Source organism: Pyrus communis, chromosome 8 (assembly GCF_041283825.1).
Source record: "Pyrus communis isolate YQ-2024b chromosome 8, ASM4128382v1, whole genome shotgun sequence".
NCBI lineage: Eukaryota > Viridiplantae > Streptophyta > Magnoliopsida > Rosales > Rosaceae > Pyrus > Pyrus communis.
In genome coordinates, this window is record NC_142572.1 from 8,265,105 (window position 1) to 8,291,685 (window position 26,581).

At 37.5% G+C, this 26,581-nt stretch overlaps 4 protein-coding genes across 4 annotated transcripts; 2 read left to right on the forward strand and 2 right to left on the reverse strand.

Moving 5' to 3' along the window:
* LOC137717720 (chlorophyllide a oxygenase, chloroplastic) lies at positions 1 to 3,667 on the forward strand. The gene is made up of 9 exons (XM_088698873.1): positions 1 to 173; positions 649 to 882; positions 1,079 to 1,183; positions 1,350 to 1,625; positions 1,866 to 2,013; positions 2,117 to 2,301; positions 2,410 to 2,522; positions 2,656 to 2,950; positions 3,043 to 3,667. Exons 1-9 carry the CDS (start codon positions 72 to 74, stop codon positions 3,211 to 3,213), a joined length of 1,629 nt encoding a protein of 542 aa, XP_088554999.1. The 5' UTR covers positions 1 to 71; the 3' UTR covers positions 3,214 to 3,667.
* A 593-nt stretch (positions 3,668 to 4,260) lies between these two features.
* Positions 4,261 to 4,908, reverse strand: LOC137717095 (uncharacterized). The gene has a single exon (XM_068456405.2). It carries the CDS (start codon positions 4,906 to 4,908, stop codon positions 4,261 to 4,263), a length of 648 nt encoding a protein of 215 aa, XP_068312506.2.
* Positions 4,909 to 7,076: 2,168 nt separating this feature from the next.
* On the reverse strand, positions 7,077 to 9,750 carry LOC137717903 (BTB/POZ domain-containing protein). The gene is made up of 4 exons (XM_068457408.2): positions 9,349 to 9,750; positions 9,102 to 9,259; positions 8,217 to 8,332; positions 7,077 to 7,949 (listed from the first exon to the last, which is right to left on the reverse strand). Exons 1-4 carry the CDS (start codon positions 9,459 to 9,461, stop codon positions 7,344 to 7,346), a joined length of 993 nt encoding a protein of 330 aa, XP_068313509.2. The 5' UTR covers positions 9,462 to 9,750; the 3' UTR covers positions 7,077 to 7,343.
* A 13,818-nt stretch (positions 9,751 to 23,568) lies between these two features.
* Positions 23,569 to 26,458, forward strand: LOC137718040 (V-type proton ATPase 16 kDa proteolipid subunit). The gene is made up of 3 exons (XM_068457560.2): positions 23,569 to 23,989; positions 24,105 to 24,390; positions 25,840 to 26,458. Exons 1-3 carry the CDS (start codon positions 23,908 to 23,910, stop codon positions 25,970 to 25,972), a joined length of 501 nt encoding a protein of 166 aa, XP_068313661.1. The 5' UTR covers positions 23,569 to 23,907; the 3' UTR covers positions 25,973 to 26,458.
* Positions 26,459 to 26,581: the final 123 nt, after the last annotated feature.

Here is a 26,581-nt window from a genome sequence, read left to right on the forward strand (position 1 = left end):
AACAATAAATTTGAAACACCAATATCTCTTACGTTTCTCTCTCTCTCTCTCTCTCTCTCTCTATCTATGCCATGAGTCTGTCAGCTTCAAACGCCATGACCATTGTAGCCACAGCTGCAGCTCTATCTCTGCCAATATCTTTTTGCAGAACAACCAAGCTTAGCACCAGGAAGGTACGAATTCATACTTCACTTATCAAATCTGAGAGACTTGTACGTTGAAATGTGGAATAATGCATGTTAGGGGCCTTTTTTCGAAAGCGATTTTAGATAATCAAAAGCGCTTATGATAATTTTTGGTATGACAGATTAAAAGTGTTCATGTATTGCAAAAGCGACTTTTAGGGTTTTTATTTGAAGTTTCGGTCGTTCTTCAAAGTTCAAACTGCTTATGTGGATAAGTGTTTTCTGAATAAGCATTTCCAAACAAACCCATAATCTAGTGTGTTTGATAAGTGCTTAAAAGTAAACAAATTTGGATAGGTTTCACCTTTATTTAAGTGGGCACAAGCTAATTTTGAAGGGGAATTTAGTTGGTTTGTTGGTTAATTGAGTTGTCGACTGAAACCAGTGCTTATGATCTTTATCTAATGAATATAGACCAAATTATCATGTGGTGGCTTAGGTGGTTGGGTTTGTTAAATTTCAGGGTGTGAAAGGAGGATTTCGAGTATTTGCTGTATTCGGAGAGCAGTCAGAGATAGAGAAGAAGAATGCTTGGAGCACACTCTTTGATGTGGAGGATCCGAGGTCGAAAGTTCCACAATCTAAAGGCAAGTTTCTGGATGCAAACCAGGCCTTGGAAGTTGCTAGATTTGATATACAGTATTGTGATTGGCGAGCTCGACAAGATGTGCTCGCAATCATGCTCCTCCATGAAAAGGTCAGAGTGCTAAGATGAGTAACTTCTATCTGGATTCTAGACGATATATCAAGTTCGAATCTCAAAATCTTGAAAAATTCTAGTGATGCGCATTGAGCATTGATTCATGGGGGGAAACTATTGTTTAGTTAGTAATTATCTTTTTAGCTTTTGAAAATTTCCGTTGGGATTCTTACACTCGAGTATGGGTGCTCAGGTTGTGGACGTTCTAAATCCTCTAGCCCGAGAATATAAGTCTATAGGTACTGTCAAAAAGGAGCTCGCGGAGTTGCAAGAAGAACTAGGAGAGGCTCATAGACAGGTACTTAATTTTTTAACACCTGAAGATATAAGCCTTGTAACTTGCAAATAACTTGAAATTTCCTTCCATTTATCCGCCTTGAAAATTGAGTAGCACTTACGAAGATTAACTAGTTCTAGACTATTCAGCTGATCAGATACTTACTATTGAAATTGAATTACAACAGGTTCATATATCGGAAGCAAGGGTTTCCACAGCGTTGGATAAATTGGCTTACATGGAAGAATTAGTGAATGATAAGCTGTTACAAGATAGAGCAACTACATCTTCCGAGGAAGCATCCCCTTCTCCCAGCACTTCTACGCAATCTCTAGATTCTGTAAAAAGGAAGCCTCCTCGAAAATGCTTGAACATTTCAGGTCCAGTTCAACCCTACCATCCCCGATTGAAGAATTTTTGGTATCCTGTTGCCTTCACCACTGACCTGAAAGATGATACCATGGTAGGCTAGTTCTTCGAATTTGTCATTCATTATTTGTGCATCAGCTACATTAGCATTAACAACAACAACAAAAAACATAGTTAGTTCAGCGGCATAGGTTTTCGTTGCTATATTATAGTTTGAACATTATGGAGTTTGATATTATCTATCGGTTACACTTCTTCTGCGGAGTTAATCTTTTGAAGAACTTGTTATCTAGCATGTCTTATAGCAAAAGTCTCATCGATTTTCTTTTTTCAGGTTCCACTTGATTGTTTTGAGGAACCATGGGTTCTCTTTCGTGGAAAAGATGGGAAACCTGGATGTGTGCAGAATACTTGTGCGCACAGAGCTTGCCCTCTTGACCTCGGCTCAGTAAATGAGGGCCGTATCACGTGCCCTTACCATGGTTAGTGACATCTTTAAACGGCATTGCCATTTGCGCTTATTTAGGTCATAAGGTACGACAATGGACTCAACATTTTGACAACATTGTGATGGATAAATTTCAGGGTGGGAGTATTCAACCGATGGAACATGTGAAAAAATGCCATCTACGCGATTACACAAAGTGAAGATTAAGTCATTGCCATGTTTCGAGAAAGATGGAATGTTGTGGATTTGGCCCGGTGCTGATCCTCCATCAGCCACTCTTCCTTCTTTACAACCTCCTGCAGGATTTCAAATCCATGCCGAGGTATGCTGCAGATAAAATTCTTATCCTTTTAGCTCTTCTAAAACAAGGTTTAGTGATTGTTTCTGTACGTGGACGAGTGTTGTAACATTTTTCTACTGTTCTTGGCAGCTCGTCATAGAACTCCCAGTGGAACATGGGCTGCTTCTTGATAACCTTTTAGATCTCGCTCACGCTCCTTTCACTCACACGTCCACCTTCGCGAAGGGATGGAGTGTTCCTAGGTTTGTTTCTTTTTTCTTTTTCGAAGAATCGAAGGTCTATCCATCAGTGTGGAATTGCTTCTGTTGTAGCGCGTTGTTTCACAACAAATCCTTTCCATCAGGATTTAATGTGGTGAATGATCTGAATTTTCAGCTTCGTGAAATTCTTGACGCCTGCGTCTGGCCTCCAAGGATATTGGGACCCTTATCCTATAGATATGGAATTTCGACCACCTTGTATGGTAAATTCAACCATCGGGATCTCAAAACCGGGAAAACTGCAAGGACAGAGTACTAAACAGTGTTCCACACATCTTCATCAACTCCATGTATGCTTACCTTCGTCGAGAGGTAAAACAAGATTATTATACAGAATGTCACTGGATTTTGCGCCCGTGCTGAAGCACGTTCCCTTCATGAACTTTATGTGGAGGCATTTTGCCCAACAGGTAAACAAAATTGTTTGCGACATACTTTACTTTTCACATAACCATTTTTTCTCGCATTCCTGCTTACAAAATTTGTTGTGTTCAATCCACAGGTTTTGAATGAGGATCTAAGGCTCGTCCTAGGTCAACAAGAGCGAATGAACAACGGGGCAAATGTATGGAATTCGCCGGTGACCTATGACAAGCTAGGAGTGAGGTACAGGCAATGGAGAGACGCCTTGGAACGAGGAGATAAACAACTACCCTTCACCAAATCAACTTAAACCCGAATCCAAAACAACAAATCCCTCTTTGCGATGAATAACTCTGGAACCAACCTGCTTGCTTGAATGGTCTCCTCCGGCACAAACTTGCAAATAACATGATCATCCAGTAACTGGCTGACAAGCCCTTGCAGTTTGGTACTCCTTGGCTCAAATAAACCAATCCAAGAGCGACGCAGCGGGAACTTTAAACTGATCTGAGGCAAAGAAGAAAATAGTATCTGCATAGGAACACCCTTGTACAATTGAAGAGAAGAAGCTGTGCACTACTTTTTTTTTTTGTTTTTTTGCTTTCTTTTTTGTGTACAGTGTTAATATCTTTTTCCTTTTTCTCCTTAAATGCCTTTGATTTGTAACGTAAGCAACGCGTTCGTTCATGGTAAAGAGGACAAAAATCTTTTAGCATTGTCGATAACGAATACAATGACATTCGTCTTTGCCAAGACTCAAGAAACTACTCTTACATTACACATTGCATATCAACTTCTGCTGCATTTTCTATTTACCTTAAAACTATCAACGCCGAAATTTATCTATTTAGCCTTCGTGCACCTAGCTCAGATACTCATAGCAGCTAGCTAATGCATCAAGTCCCCTGCACTTCAGTACCAAGCACAACACCGGAAACTTTTATAAGACTCCCTCCATTGTCGGTAACATAGCAGAAAGCTGAATGGCTCAACGCAATCAATTAAAATCATTAGTTCCTTCGTGTTGGTTAGAAACACGGATTGACCTTTGGTTAAAAGTGATATACAAATCAACAATTGCTATGGATTTATATGAATGATCACATATCAACACGCAAACACACAAAATTTATACAGAAGCGGCCATACCAAGACAAGAACCTTGCCATCAACTATCAAACACCGCGATTTCGACCATAATCTCGTTAGGCCAATGTGATCAAGCCAGCAGGTGTGGCAACTGAGAAACACCAACAGGTTGATATAATCACGTCAATCACTAATCCAATCCAATACAAGATATCCCAAATTCAAGTCCAAGAATTTACCTTTCGCAATCCAATCCAATCCAATGCAATCAAGTGGGCATCTTGAAGCGGCAATAGGGGCACATGTGACTTCTCTTCAGCCATTCAACAATGCAATCTTTATGATACAGATGATTGCAGGGCATGAGCACAACCTCCAATCCGGTCGAAAGCTCCTCCAAACAGATGCTACATTCCTTGCTCACACCCAAATTCTCAATGTTTACAGTCTTTAGTCCGGCACCCAATGACTTGGTGCCCGGGACAGGATTATAAACCCGCCCAGATTCCACAATAGCCCTCTCAATCTGTTCCCGGTCATCAAAAGGGGTCACAGCAAGGACATCCAAATCCAGCGGGACTACTATCGGCTCAGCATTTTCAGAGTCCCGGGTAATCTCCACAGCCAAAGCATAAACTTCCGGCACCAGAGTCTCCACAAAGTCCATGGAAACTCCAGTCCCGGATAGAATGGTCTGGATTGTTTCTCGGGTCTGTGAGAAAAACACATGAAAGGGGACAAGGAACGATTGTTGGATTGAATTGAGTGGGACAATCACGTCCTGGGGGAAGAACAGTTGCAGTTGGTGGGTGAAGTTGAAGCGGAAGATGAAACAGTCGCAGGATAGGAGGTGGTGGGTGTTTGGTAGGACTTGGTTTTGCTGAGTGATTGAGTATTGGTAGAGGGTGGAAGCCATTGGAGAGCTCAAAGAAACAAACTGTGAGGAAGGGGAAGTAGCGAAGGGGTTCGTTCTAAAAGTTTTGGGAAAATTCTTTTGGTCTGTAATTTGATCGAGATCGTCGAAAAAGTATCGAATTGTGTGAATTTATGTGTTACTTACTTAGTCCAGTCGGTTTGCTGGGCTACCCAGGTTCCAAGTAACATTACCAATTGGCGAAGAAAAAAGTGTGAATTGCCGATTTTCCCCTAAAGTTTCACTTAATTTTTTACTTATCTCTAAATTTTTAAAGAAGCTTTTAGATCCAGGTCCAAAAATGTAGAATGTTTTTAGAAGTAAGTCCAGTTATCTAATTATATGTTTTTATTTCTTTTATACTCATTTTATATTTTCTAAAAAATATTAAAAATCAATTAAAATCTTCTAATATTATGCATTTTCCAACTCCAAAAGAATATATTTAATATCTTATAACAAAAAAACTAATATACTAACATAAATTTATTTGCAAAACATTCTACCCTAACTCAAGTAACAAATATATGAATGTATATAATACCTATACGTGAGATATGAAACCTAATTAAAGGGTAGAAAAAAACATAACATACCTACAAGCAAGACACATTAATCTGTGACAGGTTGATTATAAAAAAAGAATTTGTTATATAGGTAAACAAATATAATTAACCTGTGATATAAGTTGATTATAAAAATTAAAAATAAAATCTATAAATGGAGTTTAAAGTAGGAGAAAGGACGAGAAATAACAAAAAGATAAATAAAAAGAAATAAGCAAAGAGGTAATTGGGAAGAAATTTGATTTTTGTAATAAATTTTATCATTGAACAGATAACTATTGATAATTAAATAATTAAATATAACAAATTGGACTTATTTTAATAAATTGGACTATTCCTACTATTGGCTCAAAAAATTGGACTTATATCAAGTTTCCCCATTTTTAAATTGGAAAATCATGGATTTGAACTAATTTTTCTGACCAATTTCTCCTGCTGTTAGTTTTTTATTCATTCCATCTAAATTTATGTTAGATGAAAATATGTGCACAATGTATGAGAGTAGTTTGATCGCTTCATTCTTTGAAATAATTGAAAACCCTAGATTTCTAAAGTGTTGACTTGTGCAAATATGTGTGAATCTCTAAAGGTCTAGTGAAGTATCGTTTTTATTCTCAAATGAGAGTCACGTGGTGTGCACGAGATAAGAGTTAACGTTAATTTAGATGAAATATATGGAAAACTAACAGTAAGGGAGAAATGGTAAAACAATATCTACTTACTAGATATCCTCTAAGATTCTCCTGGCTTAGAACGAGGAGTCTATCTTGAAAAAAAAAAAAAAAAAAAAAAAATCTCTCTCAAGGTATAAATACACCCATCTAGAGTTCATGTACGGTAAAACAATCTACCCACTTGAATTCTCTTGCCCATTGCTTGACTCAAATCATTCACTAACTTGACTGTCGGAGAGCATTTGGCCGGCACACCTCTGGTCTAAGGTTTGCTTACGGTTGTTTTAATGTTTTGCAGGTTGCTCAGGTTTACTCGGTTTTGTGCTCAATCACCGCTCATAGATGTGCGCAAATTTGGTTCCAACAATCATCAACTAAATAAGTTTATAATTTCATTTGCTTGTACACGTTCTGGATATAGTTAAGAGATCAACATCGAAAATTTTTCACTCTTCATCGTACACATAAAGTCCCCACATACTCCCTTCTTCGCCATTCTATAATGTGGTTCATTCATTGAAATTGTTCATTCTTTATGTACCTTGTAAATAATTGTTCTTGAAAAAATAATCAGACGTCGAAAATTGTTTGATGATTAAAAATGTTCATACAGGCACAATACATCATATAAATATAAAATATCATTAAAAATGTTCATACATGTACAATACATCACATAAATATAAAATGACAACTACAAAATTCAATTTGAGTGAATGTTTGAGGAGCGGTACAATAGAATGAAAACCTAAAGGATAGATTATTTTGATAATAGATCTCAATTTCATCATAATATATTTTTTTTTCCCTTCTTTTTTAAAAAAAAAAAAAAAAAAAAAAGGAAGACAACTGTAGCAAACTACAATTATCCACCCATTTTAACCCCCGAGAGGCCATGGGAAATTTCACCCTGCCTGTGGCCACAATCAAGTAAAAATAAAATGGTTATCCAACAACCCTTAGCTTTTAAAGCTTTCAAAACAGAAATACGCAGATTCATTACAAGATTCAATATTGGCTTCAACAACATACATTATCTCACTCAAACAACACTTGAGAGCCAAAACTAAACTTCAAACTAACAACTCTCTTATGAGATCACAACATCCTCATATATGCATATAACCAAAGGACTCACAAATGTATATACATGTATCTTTCACCTGATTTCATATGACACTAAGAATACCATGGTAACCTACACAGGCTTCCAAACAGTAAGCACCTCCTGAAACATTTCCGTCATCAATTCTCGGTCTGCATGCCTGAAAAAGTTACTTACTTCTTCTCTCACGTCATATATTTTTCCAAAATCAAACAAGTACATCAAGCATCCTTTCTTAAGCTTATTCAGCTGGTACAACCAGGCGTCTTGCAGCCTCTCAAGGACATTCGTCGAGTTAATATCTTCCAAAAGGCTTTCCTCACAAGCATCTTTTAAGTCTGCAATGTCGTACTTGTTTGCCGCACCTAGAAGTGCCAACCGGTGCTTCCAGAAATCTTCTTGTTTAATGGTTCCATAGAGGTAACTTAGAAGAGCCATGCAAGATTCCAGGGACATGTCTACTATGTGGATTATGGAGGACTCTTTTTCCTTAAGGTCGTGACTGAACATGCTTTGGAACACGGGAGAAGTTGCAGAAAGAATTGCTTTGTGAGCTCTTAAACTGCCATCAGCAGTGTTGATAGTAACATCAGCATGGATGCCCTCATAAAGCATGCGAGAGAGGCACCGGAGAGTGCTTTGGGTTGACACAGATTGCATCAATCCATCAGCAGGCCATACAGGACTAGCTTCCCCGCCCTGATTTCATAAAATAACTTACCATTCTTAAAGGATAAATACAATTGCAAGAAATGATGTCCTCCAGACACCGGTACTGAGCTACATGTTAGTTAATCTAGGTAAAACAAGCTAAAAACAGAATAATTGTTTCCACAGTTAAATGATGGTTTGCCTCCCATGGTCCACCAGTGAGGAGATAACCAACAATAATGGAAATCCATTTGGTGTGATACAACAAATTTTATAAAGAAACTAACACACAGATAATTATGCTATGGAACTTACATTTAAAGGGCATATCTTCAAGTCGAGAAACTCAACATCAATGATGAAGCGACCAAGGAAGGTGGAATCAACAGGCCAGACAAAGTCTTCACTTGTACGAAGCAGTCTTTCATGAACTGTAACAAGAGGCAGAACAACATCAGGAACAGAATTACTGCTTAATGCATTCTGGATTAAAAGGAAAAGAAAAGGCCATAAAAAAGGAGATTTCTAAAACAAATATATGTGAGGTAAATATTTCTGATGACATTTAAATTTTCCAGAGTTCCAGTGAGCCAGGGGAATTTTGCTGTCTGAATTTGTCGTGTCTAGTTACATATTAATTTATACCATGTTTTGACGAGCACACTGAAACACAGGTATATGATATATTTGACAAGGGACATGTGAAGATCCTCTATCAGTGCTGCCTCAAAATATCACTGGAGAATTCATACAAAACATATCTAAGAAAACAACAAAAACAACCATTTCGCTAAGCACTACTACAGTATCGATTTTGTTTTCATTTCCTCTGTAGTCTAATTATGTACTACTTCCAATAACTCGACTCAGCTATTGCCAACTTACGAACATTTCAATCACTCATATACTAACTTCCAAAAAAGTATAGAAACCATATCAAACCCATATGAACAATGGAAGAGATTGATCCATATTCGGCTAAGAATTACCCCTTCGATTGAAAGAGAAACACCCTTTAGCATTTGAAGTTGCATTTTACACAATTTTGAGCTGATGGGCACCCAAGCAACCCTAATAAAATCCAATTTAACCACATTCCCAAAGGTGACAAATCCACAGAAATCATCGTCACCAATCAATCACAAACCACCCCAAAAAGTTCAAGAATTTGAATTGAAAGTGCAAGAGAAAGAGAAATACCAGGAGAGATGTAAGGCTTACGGCCGGGGCCGGGGCCGGGGCTGGGGCTGGAGACTCTGAGAACAAAGCGAGCAAGGGGAGGCTGTTCTTTCGACACCCGCGACGGCTCTGGAAACAGACGAATGTAGAGGTACCGATTCTTCTCTATCGAAAAATGCCTAATTTCCCAACCAAAAAAGATCATCAAATTTCATAACCCACATAAACAGATGAATCAAAGTAAAAAAATGGGGATTGCGGGCAGTACCAATTCCAGATTCCGAGCCGGAAAGGGTCGGACTTTTTGTAAGAGCAAGGTCCGAAGTTCTCGATCCTCCATTGGGCTAATCGGGAGATTGTCTCCACTTTGGAATCGGCCATGTTTTGAGCTTTGAGCTTTCTGTCTCTCTCTCTCCAGAGCTCCGCCAGCAGCAGTACCAGCAGGGTTTGAAGTTTTGGAGGTTGTCTCTCTCAGTCAGACCATGAGTCTGAGAGTCTCAGAGAACCCATTGACATTGTGTGTTGCTTGTTGAGTGATGAATTGTTTGTTGACGCGGTCCCCGGATGCTAGTTCATACACAAACTTCCAAATACGTCGTCTCGTCGATTTCTTTCTTTCTATATCGAACACTGTTTATATTTTTCATAGAATATTAAAGGAATATCGACCTCAAAGCCATGCGTACAAAAATACTTTTAAAATATCTAAAAGTATTTTTTATGAGAATACTTTTAGAATTAATTTTTAGTAAAAATACAAGTAAATCCTGAAAAAACATTTAAAATAAATAACGGGTGCTTCTTGCAGAATGCACTTCAAGTGTTTTTGAAACCCAAAAACACTTTCTCTAAAAGCTCCTTAAATAATTTTAAAAGCACTTCTAAACAAGTTATATTTTATGAAAAACTCAAAAATCTAAAATTTTATATATTAAACCTTTTTATTATCCTTCTAATAATTGTATTACCTTTGTTATTAAATTTGTGTATTATGATATTGTTTGGGCTCAAAATAATATTGTTGGGCCGAGTGTAGGTTTGTGCTCGGCCCAAAGCTGTGTCAAAATGCTATGGGCTGCCTGATGATTCTGGGCCATTTAGCAGGGATGGTCGAGTCCTATCGCAAGAAGGAGTAGTCCAGATAAGCAAAGAGGGTCGAGGAAGTCCTGGTGCAACTAGGATTCTCGACCAGCAATGAATAAAGCCCCGAATGGGGGTGAGTTCAAAGTCCTAATGGGAGTAGGGTTGTTTGAAGCAAAGTTGGAACGGAGCAAAGACTCCCAATCCAGATAGGGGTTTAATTCGATCTCAAGGAGTTAGTGCTATAAATACAAGAAATCATGCAACAATGAGGGACCTTCAATTCAACATACAATTGCCCTGCGCAAAACCTCTCAAACATCTTGAGATTTTTCCTTTTCTTTTTTCCGCCGACACACCTTCAGTTTGGATAAACAGCACTATGGAGGCAACCGACGAACACCTTCAGTTTGGATAAACAGCACTGTTGCCGTAGAAGCAGCCGACCAAGGAGCACCTTCAGTTTGGATAAACAGCACTGCGTCGAGGCCGACTGGTTACCTATCCAAGTCTCGGTCAAGAAGGGTTTTCGAATCTTTATTGGCAGGGGTCATCTTATCAGCCCTCTCGGCGAAGTAAGGTGTTACGAGTTACGACATTCGACGTACCGGACGCTGAGTGATTTTATGACTGGATATTCACAAGTGAGTTTTAGAGTTCGGCATTCTGACATCTGAACCACGTTCACCATCAAGACATACATCACCTTTGAATATTTGTGTCCGTATAGTCTGGTGTCAATTTGACGTGCTTATACTATTACGAATATAGTCACGGTGACCGAATCGGGTGTCGACGATTTGTGAACTTCGCAGAACCAGCAGCCTTGTCTTCAGGCTCTAGAACCCAAAGATCGAGAATGTTCCTTCCTCGGTCGTAGTCGCATGATAAAGAAGTCAGCAACGCGCTCAATGCAACAACAACGAATTTTACTCGTCGGCCGAGCTCGGCCGACGAGTTGGCACGCCCCGCATTCAACCGAAAGACGTAGTTAGCTTATTAGTTACTCGGCCTGCGCGCCACGTAGGTTTTGTAATTTTTAGAATCAACAGATACAAAGCCAAATCCGAAGCCTTGAAGGTCATATAAAGGGACCCTCCCAACTATGGATAGATGGCAAATCACTATCAACAATTGAGATGAATTAAGCTTGCACAAAGATGTAATGCATGAAAGGTAATAAGGGAAAAGGATCCTCCCTTCCTCCTAATCTACCAAATCAATGGATCCCGACCATTGAAATTTGATCCAACGATTAATTCCACATAAAAATAATAAAAAATAAAAATAAAAAACTGTAAAAGGTATTTTAAAGTAGTAGAAAGTTTCCACTTCCACATGAAAGTAACATTTTCTTTGTTGTGATGAATTATCAATCTTGCCGAGGAAGTAAAGGTGTCCATATCCACCCAAATGGAACTATCTATAGTGGGACATGACAGGACATTATTAATAATTATTAAAGCAGAAAACAACGGCCATGAAATGGATTAAAAACAAAAACAACTTAACAAACAAAGCCCCATGATAATAAGATTAAATGATATATGATTAAAAATATTACCAGGATTTATCTGATAACGTTTGAAAATGAAATGGTAAAGATAAATAATCTTTATATATAAAGCCAACAATTTTTTTTAGGGTCACAAGCTTCACCAAAAATTTTTGAACAAAAATATTCCCAAAACAAAAAAATTCAAAAGTAACCCAAAATAATGCACCAAATAATGCAATGGTATTTTTGTCATTTTAACAGTATTTTTTTAATAATGAATTCTTTTTGTACATTTTTTTTTTATATAATTAGTACATCACAATAGGTTAGCAATAACATGATTCAAATAGTTGTTCATTAAATATTATTTTCTCTATTTGTAAACATGTTCATAACATCTTAAAAAGCGTGTAATGTCAGTTATAAAAAAAGTCTTTCGTACACATAATAATGTAATTAAATTAGTTGTCAAATGATTTTTTTTTTTTAACAAACGATATTATCTACACTAAGGGGGAGGGAGTGCGCTTAGCCTCACAATGGGCTAACAATAATGTGATTCAATTAGTTGATTAAATATTATTTTCTCTATTCTTAATGTAAAATCAATAGAATGTAGATGAAAATTGATAGACCGATTGTATTATGTGAATTCAGCTACTTTGATTGGTTTGTGAAGGGTTTTTTCTAGCATGATCTAAGATTATTCATTTACTTCAAATATTTGACTTTCCTTTTGTTAATTCACTTATATAAATACATTTAAAACGTGTAAGTCGTGTGTCACATCCCAGCCTGGAACCCAAAGCCAGTGAGCTTCCAAAAGACCTCGTGCTAATTGGAGGTGGGAATCTACATATAAGGTTTACAGGATCCTCACTCCTAGGCGATGTGGGATCTTACATCGCGCGTGGCACGCCATGATTCAAAAAATGTCTTTTGTATGTGCGTGAGCGCATGCATGAAGGCTAGTGTGTATAATGTTCTGATTGAGAAAGAGGATTGTCCCTAGAACAATTGGGGTTAGCCTAGGGTTGGACTAAAAGTGTCCAATTCCTACTCTTTATCCACAACTTTAGGTCATCTCCAACCGAAAAGGCTAAACATGGTTCTGCAAAAAATTATTTTTAAATGAACAGTGACATACAATACTCATATATCATCTCCAATCGAAGGGGCTAAACATAGTCCCTCACTAATTTGTTAGTTTTAAATTTTATACTTTAAATTTATTGGTTAATAATAAAACTGCTGTTGAATTTTTTCAAATTTAGCCATTAAATTTGAATCAATTATCGCAATTGAGTTGTTGAGTGCCAAAAAAAGGCTACGAGAAGGGCTACATTTGGCCAACTTGATGCCCCTTTGGCCAAATAATAGCCAAGTGGGCTCCATAGAAGTATAGTCCAGCTATCGATTGAAGATGATTTTTTGGACAAATCATGCAATATTTTGGCTTTTGGACCTATAACCTTCCATTAGAGATGACCGTACTTGCAAAGTATGGCCCGATGAACTTCTACAAGGGTTGAGAAGTGGGTTCCAGCCTGAAGAATGCAATGTTCTGTCTTTCACGCAAGGATTTGTGACTTTGAGCTATTATTAATGAATGCGAGTCAGTCTCACAGTGCATCAAGAGAAAGATTCACATTCATTAGCAACTCACAATCATTCACGCGCATATTAAAGCTACTAATATGTAGATATTGGTTTATAAGTTGGGAAAGAGATTACACACTTTCACCTTTTCATTTAGGACTTAAACTTTTATTTTTGTCCTTTTATTTGTGTTGGGAAGGAAATTTACTCAATCATAAGGCTAGACAAAGACAAAGGAGTGCATGAGTGAAAGAAGAGTGCAAAAATTTAGTTAAAACTATAAACAAACACTTCAATCGAAAATGAACATTTGGACTCGTTTGGAAGTACTTCTAAAGTGATTGAAAGTGCTTTTGGTAAAAGTTTTTTTGAGTTCCAAAAACACTTGAAGTGCATTTTGGAAGAAGCACCAATTATGTGCTTCTTGCAGGAAGCACTTTAAGTGCTTTTGTAGAATTCACTTGCATTGTTACTAAGAATTGGTTCTGATAAAAAGGGTCTAATTACGTTTTACACCTTGGCTTAAGATGGTTTTCAAATGGGCTATGAAGTTTCAACTTTTTTCACATTGCACCTTGAGGTTTTGAAATTGTATCAGTTTCTATCTTTTGTTTGTTTGAACATCTAATCTTGCATTAAATTGATTTTTTTGTTAATCCTGTGCCAATATTTCCTACACATCAATCTATATATGAGCCTTATGCTCACCATGTCATCAATTAAAGAAAGAACCAAACAGTCAGTCAAACCGAAAACATACATACTAATTGACTTATTTTCTTAGATTTAGTAGTCAGTACTAATCAAATGTCCATCTCTTTTGAAAATGCCACAAATTATTTGGAACATGTTTTTGTGAGACTAAGGTCCAGTTTGGTATTGATCTTTTTCACAAAAAACTGCTTCATTTTAAAATTAAGCAGTAAAAAAAGTGCTTGGTAGAAATAAAATATACTGCTTATTTTAAAAACAATGGCCTCTAGACAGCAGCTTTTAAAAGCAGCCTATAATTTGCTTTTAAAAACTGCTTTAATAAAAAGCGGAGTTAAGCCTTTAGAATAATTTCAATACCTATAATAAGCTCATTAGTTTTAAACAATGACATTATTTATCCTTCTAGACACTGCTTTTACATTGTTTTTCATAGTCAGAACTGACACACCCCGACCAAGATCGGAGCGTGCTGGCCGTCACACGAAGGTGACGTAGCCATGTGCACGTGCGGAAGCCAATAAAGTAATAATATAAAAGTACGAATAATTAAAAACTAGCATACAAAGTACTAAACAAGTGCTAGCGTAAGTGAAAGACAATTTCAGAGCAGGTCTACAGCAGTCCAAAAGAAAGTTGCGACAAAAGTACACCCGAAGGTGACCCTACTCTGGTGAGTATCTGTCAGAAAAGCCGGGGAAATCCTCTGGGAGACCACCGAAACTGCTAATCAACTAGAACCTGGAGGGGCGCAAAACAAAAGCGTGAGTGGGCAAAAACAAAGCTCTTTGAAAACCATTTAACAAAATACATTCTAACCCCTCGCCGTAAAACCTGTATACTTCCCAGAAATAAACCTATATACGTATGTATAAATATGCCAAACATGCTCAAGGGTATGCCAATCATGCTCAATATATGCTATGTCAAAGCCTCATAATGAAATGTATGTGCTCAGGTATGAATCATATCAATAACATAACATCTGGCAGCCGGAGTCACCTAAAGTGACCTGCACGGCTGCATATAGAGCTCAAATCTCAAACTTAATAACTGAACCTGCCCACGAGTCGGAACCACCTAAAGTGGTCTGTACGACAGGCCTGGATGTAATACATATATACGCTCTAGTGCTACGATCACGTGAAGGCTGTGCGAATAATCGCGGGTCACCTACGAGTCGGAACCACCTAATGTGGTCTGTACGACAAGACTGTGCACCTAACTTGGATCCAAGCTGAGCGTGTGGTGCGGGAGGTGAACATCACGTGAAGGACTGTGCCCTACTCTGGGCGGGAACACTAACACCGGGGGTGCAGGTTATGAGCTCTCTAAGCATCTCAAACTACTGTTGAATGTAAATATGAATATCACTTACCTGGCACTTACCTGTGCGTCCACAGCACCCAATATGTATATGTATATGTATGCCACTAATAATGCATGCAATGATGCGTAAACGATAATAATGAAGTGCATGGCATAATATAATTAACCCTTTTTAAACAATTTCTGGGAATATAAATGTATATAGGTATATACGGAAAACAAAGGCCCACTCACTGGTACGTGGAAGGGTCGTAGCCCCCCTGCCTCGAGTGCGAACGCTCGTCCTCGGGGTATGTGTCACCTATATGCGAAATAACTATAAAAACGTTAACTTTAAAGCACATAACCAACTTCTCGTAATAACTTCTCATACATTGCTCAAAATGGACAAATGAATATACCAACGTGCTCTACACAACCTCAGGATCACAGCCATATTTTTAAAATAATTTTTGGACCTTTCATGCGCCCCCACGCGCCAAAATAGGCACGGACCTACGCGCCTCCACGCGCAGCCACGTGCCATGCACACTGACGGTGTCAACTGATGCCGTTAGGAATATTCCGTCAAAACTGACAGATTCCGTTAACGGCGTCAGGAATATTCCGTCAGAATTGACGGAATATTCCGTCACCTTCTTCGTTCAATCTCCGGCGACGTCGCCGGTGCCGGAAACTGGGAAAACCTGCAACTTGGGTTTTCTCGCTCATTTTTCCACCATTTTTCACGTTTCTTGCACCAAATTAAACCTTAGAACTAGAAGAACACGTCCAAACAAGTTTTAAGGTCTAAAACTACAAGATTATACCTGTCCAAAAACTCCAAACTCGGCCAACTTCGAACCAGGCCTTCCCGATGTCCAATTTCGTCCAACGAGCTACTCCGACGCTCCTTAGGACCTCACTAAGACACCTACGAGCTTAGAAATCCCAAAAACTCAATTAATAACCTTTGCATGAACAGTACTCAAAACGGATTACCTCGAATCGACGTGAAAACAGTGAAGTTCTTACCTGAAAATGGTATGGCTGTGTCCCCCTCGACCTCACGAGTTCAATGGTGTAGTTGGTTCCCTCGATCTGTGATGGTTTGGTGGTTTGTGAGTTTGTCCGTACGTATATGGTGAAAACGAAAAGGGAGAGAAAGAGACACGGGAGAGAGAGACAGAGGGAAAGGGAGAGACAGTGAGTGTGCAGGTGTGTGTGTGTGGCCTAACACCTGCCACAATACACAAAACAACCAACACACGTGACGAAAATGAACTAGGGGCAATTATGTAATTTCACACGTGCGTTCTAATAATTCCGGGACGGGATGTCACAAGAACACTTTTAAAAATACAATTTATCAAACGCTCAACTGCTTTATTTTGCAGTTGATCATTATTTTTTTTGCAGCTGATTATTCTTAATGCACAACATAAGCAATTTATTAAAAAAACACAGCAATCCCAAACTGGCCCTACGTGTATTCAATTGGAATTTCGAGGGAGTTTTTTTTTTTTTAATTTTACAAACTAAGGCGTGTTAAATCAGGGTTTTAAGTGATTCACTAAAAGTTTAGAGAATGTGTAGTCAAATTAGGATTTAGGAGGATTTTAAAAGATTTTTTAGGTGGTAGATTTCATACGATTTGTAGAATTCAAATGGACTTTTAAGAATTGTGTGGATTTCTCTTGAGAGTTCTGGTGGATGTCTTTTGTTTTCTATTGGATTTTCCGAGACTATTGTCATTTATTCAGATAAACTTCTTCTATAATTTTCTTTTCCACGCAAAAAAAAAAAAAGGTCCAAATGCCAAATCCGAATGTATTCATTTAGAATTCAGGTACATTCAATTGGGAATTGGTTTTAAAAGATTTAATAAAATTAAAGAATTAAAAGGGATTAGAGAAATTTCGTAATGTATCTATAAGTAATTAAAATTTTATATAAAATATCTACAATTAGTTAAATTTACTTTGAGAATTTGAAGAAATTTACTCAAAATTTTGAAATATCTACAATTAATTAAACTCCATCAAAATTCATCAAATATTTTTTAATTAAATAAAAATTTATCCAAACTACACCAGTTGTTAACCAAAACCCAATGAAATTAAAAATATAACCTTAATACATAACTGAAAAAATATTAGGAAAAAAAATATGGGCATTAAAGTAATTTTGCACAAACAAATTTTTACTAATATATTTTTTTTAACCTCACAGTGATGTGAAAATTAACTTGACACACAAATTAAACCCTATTTGTGACAATTGTAGTATATATGCAAGTAGGGATCGTTCTAGACCGGGGATTAACTAGGAATGCTAATCAACACAAATAAGACTTAAAAACACTAATTTAGACTCTATAGACTCAAAACTAACTTAAAACACTTAAAACAACAACAAACACTCAAAAAGACTCAATTCTAGACCTAACAAGTGGTTTTGACGAAAATAAAACTTAACTCGACTCAAAAGAATAAAAGAAAACAGATTTTGACTCAAATAACAAGACTAAATGAAAGGGGGATTGTTTTTGACGAATTTCAAACTTAAAAACAGAAACTTTATGTAAAACATTTTGTAAAAACGACTTTGGGTGAATTAAATGGGTGAAAGGCTAGTTAGATGGTCCTTCTCCACACATGATATATGCATATAAACCAATTTTCAGTTATTATTCCTTTAGACTATGAATGACAACGCCCCAAGTTAGTTGCATCGCACAACTAACCATCAGATTTTCCTTATTTCATTGAATTAGATGGAATACGCATCTAAACCAAAATATCTTTCTCAAGTTCCCTATATGAAACACATGATAGAGATACATGCCAAAAGTCATTAAGTTCTATGAAAATCATAAGCATTGACAAGGCATTCATCACTATGAAACGCATGAGACTCATACCAAGGATTTACTTAACACGATTGTGACTAGTAACCTCCACTACTTGTGAATATAAGTGAATAACTATTACGTGAAACTCCCTTATACTCTAGCATCAAATTCATGCATGCAAATTAAGTGTCAACCCTTAACCAACACACATAAACAAGTTTTAATAACTTAGATAAGCAAATCACATTCAAGGCTTAAGAAACAATAACTAGATATAATCAATTCATATAAAACATATAATCATGGCTTCGAATTCACCTCTAACTAAAAAGAAATTAGTTCCACATGTTCATCATAATTGAAAACCAAATTAATATAAACATTGAACTAAAACTAAGGATAGAATACACCTAGAAACACTCCACACTCCAATGGCATGCACGACACTCCCTTGGATGGCAGATTGCACAAGTCTTCTTCTCCTTCCTTCCTTGCTTGCGGCACTAGGGTGATGTGGTGTGAATTATGGTGTTTGATGGTTGAATGTATGAATGAATGAATGAGTGAATGGATGGATAAAACCTACGGCAAAGGCTTGTATTTATAGGCTAAGTCTTGCACAATTTCTAAAGGAAAAGGATTACACAATCCAATGGGAAAAGGACTAGGGTTTTGGACATTCTAGAAATCTGAAAACCAAAGGGAATATGGATAGGGTGCGGCACCTTTGTATTTTGGAAGATAGTGCTTCTAGAAAGAATGTTTTAGAACAGATTTCTGGACCTAAAGGGATAAGGACATATGATATAGGTGTAGGATATGAATTACAACTCCTAAACCTCAAAGGAATGACCTATATGCGGCACACAAGAAATTAGGCTTCTAGAATCTGAGTTTAAGTGTTTAAATGTATAACTAATCTCTTCTAAATAGCTAGATTTAAGGCACAAACTGATTTGGATAAAATAGGATAGGATAAGATAAGGTTGGTTAGGATAGGATAAGATAAGGTTGGATAATGTTCCTTATTTCTTGCTCTTTCCTTATCTTCTTTGTATTTGAACTTCTTTCTCCATATTTGTAGCCTTTCCTAGCCTCTCTTGACTTCAATTTCGTCCATCCACTTTGCTCCATAGTTAAGCTATCTAATCCATGCCCAATATTGCTCCAAATAGCTCCAAAATGCACTTTCTTGCTCCTTTTGCCATTAGGACCTAAAAACATATGAAAATAGCTTAAAAGACTATAATAAGTAGTAGTTAACTAACTAAATGCAAAGAAAAAACATAACTAAGTAGCATAAATATGCTCCTATCACACAATCATGTCACCCAAAGTCGACATCAGCAATAGCGGTTAAAAAAGACATCACTATTGTTTTTCAAAAGAAATGTGATTTCCTATGTGGCATGACATGAAATGGCATTAGAGGAAATTGATATCAAATTTGACAGCAACTTCAAATATATTTTGGGTAATTAATAAATTCTTTTCATAATTTATATTCATATCTTTTGTTTTAAAACATTAATTACAACTATAAAATAATGTAATAAAATAATAATTTAAATTTGACAATATGTGCCTCAAATTTAAAATTTATTTTACAATTCCTGCCATTCAGTATGATGTTCTGGTGGTATTCCTCTTTACTTGTAAATGACGGGTCTTAGATTCGAATCTCGTGGACGACGAATTCGATACCAAATTAGATTGCCCGTTGTGTGGTTTAGCCGAACTCCGTCTTTTTTCCTAAATGTAAAATATATTGTTGTATTAAAAATAAAAAATTAAAATTTGAGGAGACCGTCTTACCCTCTAAACTCTCTCTCTCTCTCTCTCCAGCCAAACTCCCTCTTTTTTCCTAAATGTAAAATATATTGTTGTTGTGACAGCCCGTTCCGAAAATTTTTAAAACGTACGCGTGAAAAGACGATTTTGCCCCTAGTGTGATTTCTTTACGTTTTGTGGTTATTTTTGGTTGGTTGTTGGCTGGTGGTGGACCACACATTCCCCCCCCCCACACACACACACTCACCTTTTCCCTTTCCCGTGCCATTCCCCTTCCCATTTTCCATCCAAACGTACGGACACACAAACCCATCAAATCCTCACAGATCGAAGAAACAAAGTAAATATCCATTCTCGTGAGGTCCGTAGGAGTCCATCCATACCCATTTCAGGTAAGAATACCTTCGTTTTCACGTCGAACTCGGGATACCCGATTTTGGGTACTGTTCATGCACACGTAATTTCTTATGTTTTTGGGAATTTTAAGCTTGTAGGAAGCTTGGTGAGGTCCTTAAGAGGCTCAGGGTGGTTCGTTTGAAGGTTTTGGACATCGGGATCACGAGTTTCGAGGTTGGCCGGAGTTGGGGGTATTTTCCAGGCGAGATTTCGTGGATTTTGGCACTTGAAAGTGGTATGATCTTGTTCCTCTCGTTGTAAGCTTCATTTTGGTACCAATTTTGTGAAATTTGGTTGAAAAACGAAGAAGATATCATGATTTGAAAATTTCCCGATTTTCCGGCGCCGGCGACGGCGCCGGAGAAGACGACGGAATATTCTGTCAAAACTAACGGAATATTCCTAACGCCGTTGACGAAAACCGTTAGAGATAACGGAATATTCTTGACGGCGTCAACTGACGCCGTCAGCGTGCCAGGCACGTGCCTGCGCGTGGCCGTGCCTTGGCCGGCGCGTGCGACGGTGAAAAATTATTTTAAAAATATGGGGATGATCCTGAGGTTGAGTAGATCACGTTGGTGGAATATACACCCCATTTGAGCATTGTATGAGAAGTTATTTCTTAAGTTTGGTTATGTGCTTTAAAATTAACGTTTTTATAGTTGTTTCGCATATAGGTGAATCCTATCCCGAGGACGAGCGTGATCACTCGAGGCAGGGGGGCTACGACCCTTCCACTTACCAGTGAGTGGGCTTTTGGTTTTCCGTATATACCTATATACTTATATTTTTCCCAGAAGGTGATTTAAATGTTTATTAGTTATATGCCATACATTATATTGCCATTTGTTATGCATGGTTAGTTTCATTTATATATGTGTATGTATTGGTGCTGTGGACGCACAGGTAAGTGCCAGGTAAGTGTAATTCATGTTTACATTCAGTAGTGATGTGAGATGCATAGAGAGCTCATAACCTGCACCCCCGGTGTTAGTGCTCCCGCCCAGAGTTGGGCACAATCCTTCACGTGATGTTCACCTCCCGCACCACACGCTCAGCTTGGATCCAAGTTAGGTGCACAGTCCAGTCGTACAGACCACTTTAGGTGGTTCCGACTCGTAGGCGACCCGCGATTATTCGCCCAGCCTTCATGTGATCGTAGCACTTGAGCATATATATATGTTACACCCAGGCCTGTCGTACAGACCACTTTAGGTGGTTCCGACTCGTGTGCAGGTCTAGTTAGTGAGATTGAGATTTGAGCTCTAGATTCAGCCATACAGGTCACGTTAGGTGACTCCGGCTGACAGTTTATATGATATTGATGTGATATTACCTGAGCACTTGCATTTCATTTTGAGGTTTTGGCATAGCATATTCTTGAGCATTGGTATATATATCTATATATCTATTTTCTGGGAAGTATACAGGTTTTACGGCGAGGGGTTAGAACTTATTTATCAAATGGTTTTCGAAAAGCTTTGTTTTTGCCCACTCACGCTTTTGTTTTGCCCCCCTCCAGGTTCTAGTTAGCTAGCACGTTTGGTGGTTTCCCTGAGGATTTTCCCGGCATATCTGACAGACGATCACGAGCGTAGGACCACCTTCGGGTGTACTTTTGTTGCGTCATTTTCTCCCGGATTGCTTTAGGCTTTATGCTCTGAACTTAGCGTCACACTTACGCTTGCACTTGTTGTTATTACTTTATGTAAGACTAGTTTTTATTTATTCGTATTACTATTTCCATTATTATTTTATTAGCTTCCGCACTGTGCACATGGTTACGTCACTTCCACGTGACGCCCAGCATGCCCTGATCTAGATCGGGGTGTGTCAGTTGTATTAAAAATAAAAAATTAAAATTTGAGGAGACCGTCTTACCCTCTAAACTCTCTCTCTCTCTCCTTCTCCCTCTCTCTCCTTAACTGCCAACCCCTTTTTTCCGAATGCCTACCAACCCCGATAAAAACAAATAATTCCTTCTCTCTCTCTCTCTCCTCTTAACTGCCAACCCCTTTTTTCTGAATGCCTACCAACTCCGTTAAAAACAAATAATTCCTTCTATAAAAAATTGAAAAACAATATTTAAAAAAAATTATATTTCTCACGCATAGGTTGTGTGGCCTTCGCTATTAAAATTTTCAAAATATTAATGGAATTCAACTATTTTTGAATGATAATGTTAGGGAGACTAAAATTTTTAAGTCAAATGATGTGATTGTAGATGATTTGATTATTTATTAAGTGTCAGTCAATATGCTAATTTGATTTAAAAATTAGATCTCCCTACTATTATTATTATTATTATTATTGTTATTATTATTATTATTATTATTATTATTATTCTTTTTTATTTTTTATTTTATATTTTAAAGGGAATAACTGATGACAAGTCGCAGTTATCCATTACTTTTGAGTGTAGATAAACTAAGGAGGGTGTATTCAATTGGGAATTTGAGATATTTTTTAAGGGTGTATTCAATTGGGATTTTGAGAGATTTTAATTCTTTTAATGAATTTAAGTGTATTCAATCAGGATTTTAAGATAGTTTATTAAAATCCTTAAAAATCCAGGTGTATTCAATTAGAATTTTAAAGAAGTTTATAACATTCCAAGTGTATTCCATTAGAATTAGAATTTAAAGAATTTGGAAAAGTTAAGGAATTAGAGGGAATTGGAGAGATTTTGTAGTGTATTTTAAGCATCTACAAATATCACATATTCCCATGAGATTTCGAGGGAATTGAATCAAAATTTTACATAGAATCTCTACAAATCAGTTAAACTCCGTAAAAATTCATGGATTTATAAATCCATTAAAATCTCTCAAATTCCCAATTAAATACACCCCCTTAATAGATTTATAAATCCATGAATTTTTATGGAGTTTAACTGATTTCTAGAGATTCCATGTAAAATTTTGATTCAATTCCCTTAAAATCTCATGGGGAGAGGTAAGATTTGTGAATACTTAAAATACACTATAAAATCTCTCAAATTCCCTCTAATTCCTCAACTTTTCTAAATTCTTTAAATTTAAATTCTAATTGAATACATCTGGAATATTATAAACTTCTTTAAAATTCTAATTGAATACATTCGGATTTCTAAGAATTTTAATAAACTATCTTAAAATCCTGATTGAATACGCATTGAATTTTAGAGAATCACTTAAAATCCCAATTAAATATCTCTAGATTCGTTAAAAGAATTAAAATTCCTTAAAATTTCGATTGAATACACCACCTAGAATCAGGAACTTCACTCTGTCAGTAATCAGAGTAAAACAGACGCACCAACTCAGACCCGCGAACCAGACCTCCCATTTTATCCTGACTTTGATTTAGTTACAAATTTGCAACGATAATTTACCGCGAACGGCAAGCCACCCAAATCAAAATCAACCGTCCTCCCCGATTCAACTCTCTCTCTCTCTCTCTCTCTCTCTCTCTCAAATCCCCAAAGAAGAATTCGATTCATTATTGAACTACTAAAAACAGAGCTTCTTCGTCTTCATCCAAACCCCCAGATTCGCTCACGCCCCCCAATCCCCGCAACCATACACCCCCACTCACACACACAGCGATACATGGCTTCTTCTACCTTCAGCGGCGACGAAACCGCTCCCTTCTTCGGCTTCCTCGGCGCCGCCGCAGCCCTCGTCTTCTCCTGTAAAACTCCTTTCCCCCTCGCTTTTCAATCTCTTTTTTTCCCTCAAAGTTTTTCAATTTCGTTCAATTTTCTCAAATTCTGATCTTTCGACTCTTAATTTTCATGATTTCGCAGGCATGGGCGCCGCCTATGGTACGGCCAAGAGCGGCGTGGGCGTGGCCTCCATGGGAGTGATGCGGCCGGAGCTCGTGATGAAATCGATCGTTCCGGTGGTTATGGCGGGAGTGCTCGGGATCTATGGGCTTATTATAGCTGTTATTATTAGTACCGGGATTAACCCGAAGGCCAAATCTTATTATCTGTTTGATGGGTATGCTCACTTGTCATCTGGCCTTGCTTGCGGTCTGGCCGGACTCTCCGCTGGAATGGCGATTGGGATTGTCGGTGACGCCGGTGTCCGGTAACACCTCTAACTCTTACCTCTTAATTCATAATAATTTCGTAGTTTTAGCTGAATTTGACCAAAACCCATTTGTTTTGTGGTCTTATTACTTAGAACTTGTATGATTGTGTAGGAAGATGTTGTAGTTTATATGTAGATGTAACAGAGCTGTGAATTAGTATCCTATTGACAATCAGCACATTGATATGTAAGGTTCTAAAAGGCGCAGCAGTTGGGCCGCGGGCTAGCGCCTAGCGCCTAGACGGCTAGACGGATTTACGTAAATTTATTATATATCATATAAAGAAGCGCCTATTTAATACATAATTGCATTGGGATACATAAATTACAAAATAAAATGATAGATAAATTATAAAGTATTAAAACATATTGAAAACATGGGAATAAACATATTTGAATATTCAACTAAGTTTCTACATTGTATTGAAAAAATAAATGCAGAATGAAGGTTATCTATTTTCTATAAGTCAGAGTCGTGACATAGGCAGGTCGACGCATGCTAGATAGACACCTAGGCATGCTAGGTGCCCTTTCTTGATTTTCAAATGCCTAGGGATTAATCGGGGCGGTGGCCAGCCACCTAGCGCCTAGGTGGGGATTTTTAGAACAGTGGACATGAATTAATTTGGAGTGGCAACAGAGCTTTTGAATAGTGAAACGGTTGTTGACAGCGTTTGGGTGAAATAAGCTAAACGTCTCGATGAGACCTGCTAGATGAATACCCGCCACTCGGGAAGCATTTGGATTTGTAATCAAAGTTCTTATGTGTTTCCAACAATAAGCTATTAACCGAGATACAATACTTTATAAGGGGACGAGGATATATGATATATCGTTTGTATGCCAAATTGCCAGTAGTTTTAACAATGTTGGTTTTTAGTTGTATGGCTAATGTGGAATGCAGATATTCTGTACTGATGTAGAATTACATTTCCTATTAGGTATTGGTTAACGGGTATATGCTTTGATAAGATTCAACCTTGTCACATTCAGTTCCAAGGAAATAGGTGAAAGCAGTTTGGGTTACATATGAGTGTCATTTGTGCCTTTTATTTTTGTGTTTCCGATTAAGTGTAAGATTGGCTAGTTACAGGCTTTCATCCTTTGATAACCAGGTTTATGCGATGTGATTGCTATAGTTTGAATTATAATCCTAGTGTCAAAAAACTCAAAAACTATAGCAACATCACCAGCGGGGATTTGAAACACTTGATCAAGAATCTCCTGGTTGTTTTTTCTTAAAATGTGGGTCATTGTTTGGATTTGGTGGAATCAAAAGCTCCATTCCTTTTTGGTTCAGTTGTTTTTGCACTTGATTGAATTTCGTATGCTTTCTTCCACGTGAGATTGTACATTGGTAAATAGGGCACTACTTGCACTCTTCTATCGAAGACATAACACGTGGGTTTGATATTTAACCAATTGTTCGTTTTGGATTAATCTCAGAGCTAATGCACAGCAGCCCAAGCTCTTTGTTGGTATGATTCTTATCCTCATCTTTGCTGAAGCTCTTGCCTTGTATGGTCTCATCGTGGGGATCATCCTCTCATCCCGATCAGGGCAATCTCGCGCAGATTAAGGGAGTCAAGTATGTTGTTTCTCTAGATCATTTGAAGGTCGTATTGTTTTGATTTCTTTATGATGGTGCTATCACTATAAAACTTGGTTAATTTTTCGTTATAAGTATATTATTTAAAGTTTAAACTGCACCATGCTTGTAGTTATGAAGAAACAATTGTTTCGAATGTTATTTTTCTCCTTCCCCAAATAAGAACAGATTAGTTAAGAACAGATTATTCTACTATGCTCCGGTATATAGTATTCTTGCAGCATTGGATGCAGTCAATGATCCATCCATTGGTCAAGGATCCTGCGGTGCATACTAGAAAATCCCGAGCTCTTAGGAGAGATGAAACGCTACTGAGATGAAGGTGGTCGATTTTGTCGTGTGTCTCGACTGTAAAATTATTAGTCTGCGCATGTTCCGCAGGTTGTAGAAACTCATTGAGGCTTGCATATCAAATTTGGGATCCTAAACCCATAGGATGGGTGAGTCATTTAGCGATATCTTGTTCGTCGGGATCTTACTTAATCTTTTGACTGCACGAGTTTTTGTGTACATCAAATGCATTTCGTCCGAGACTAATAGCACACGGTTGCAGAAATTAGTATCGAATGCAATGTATTC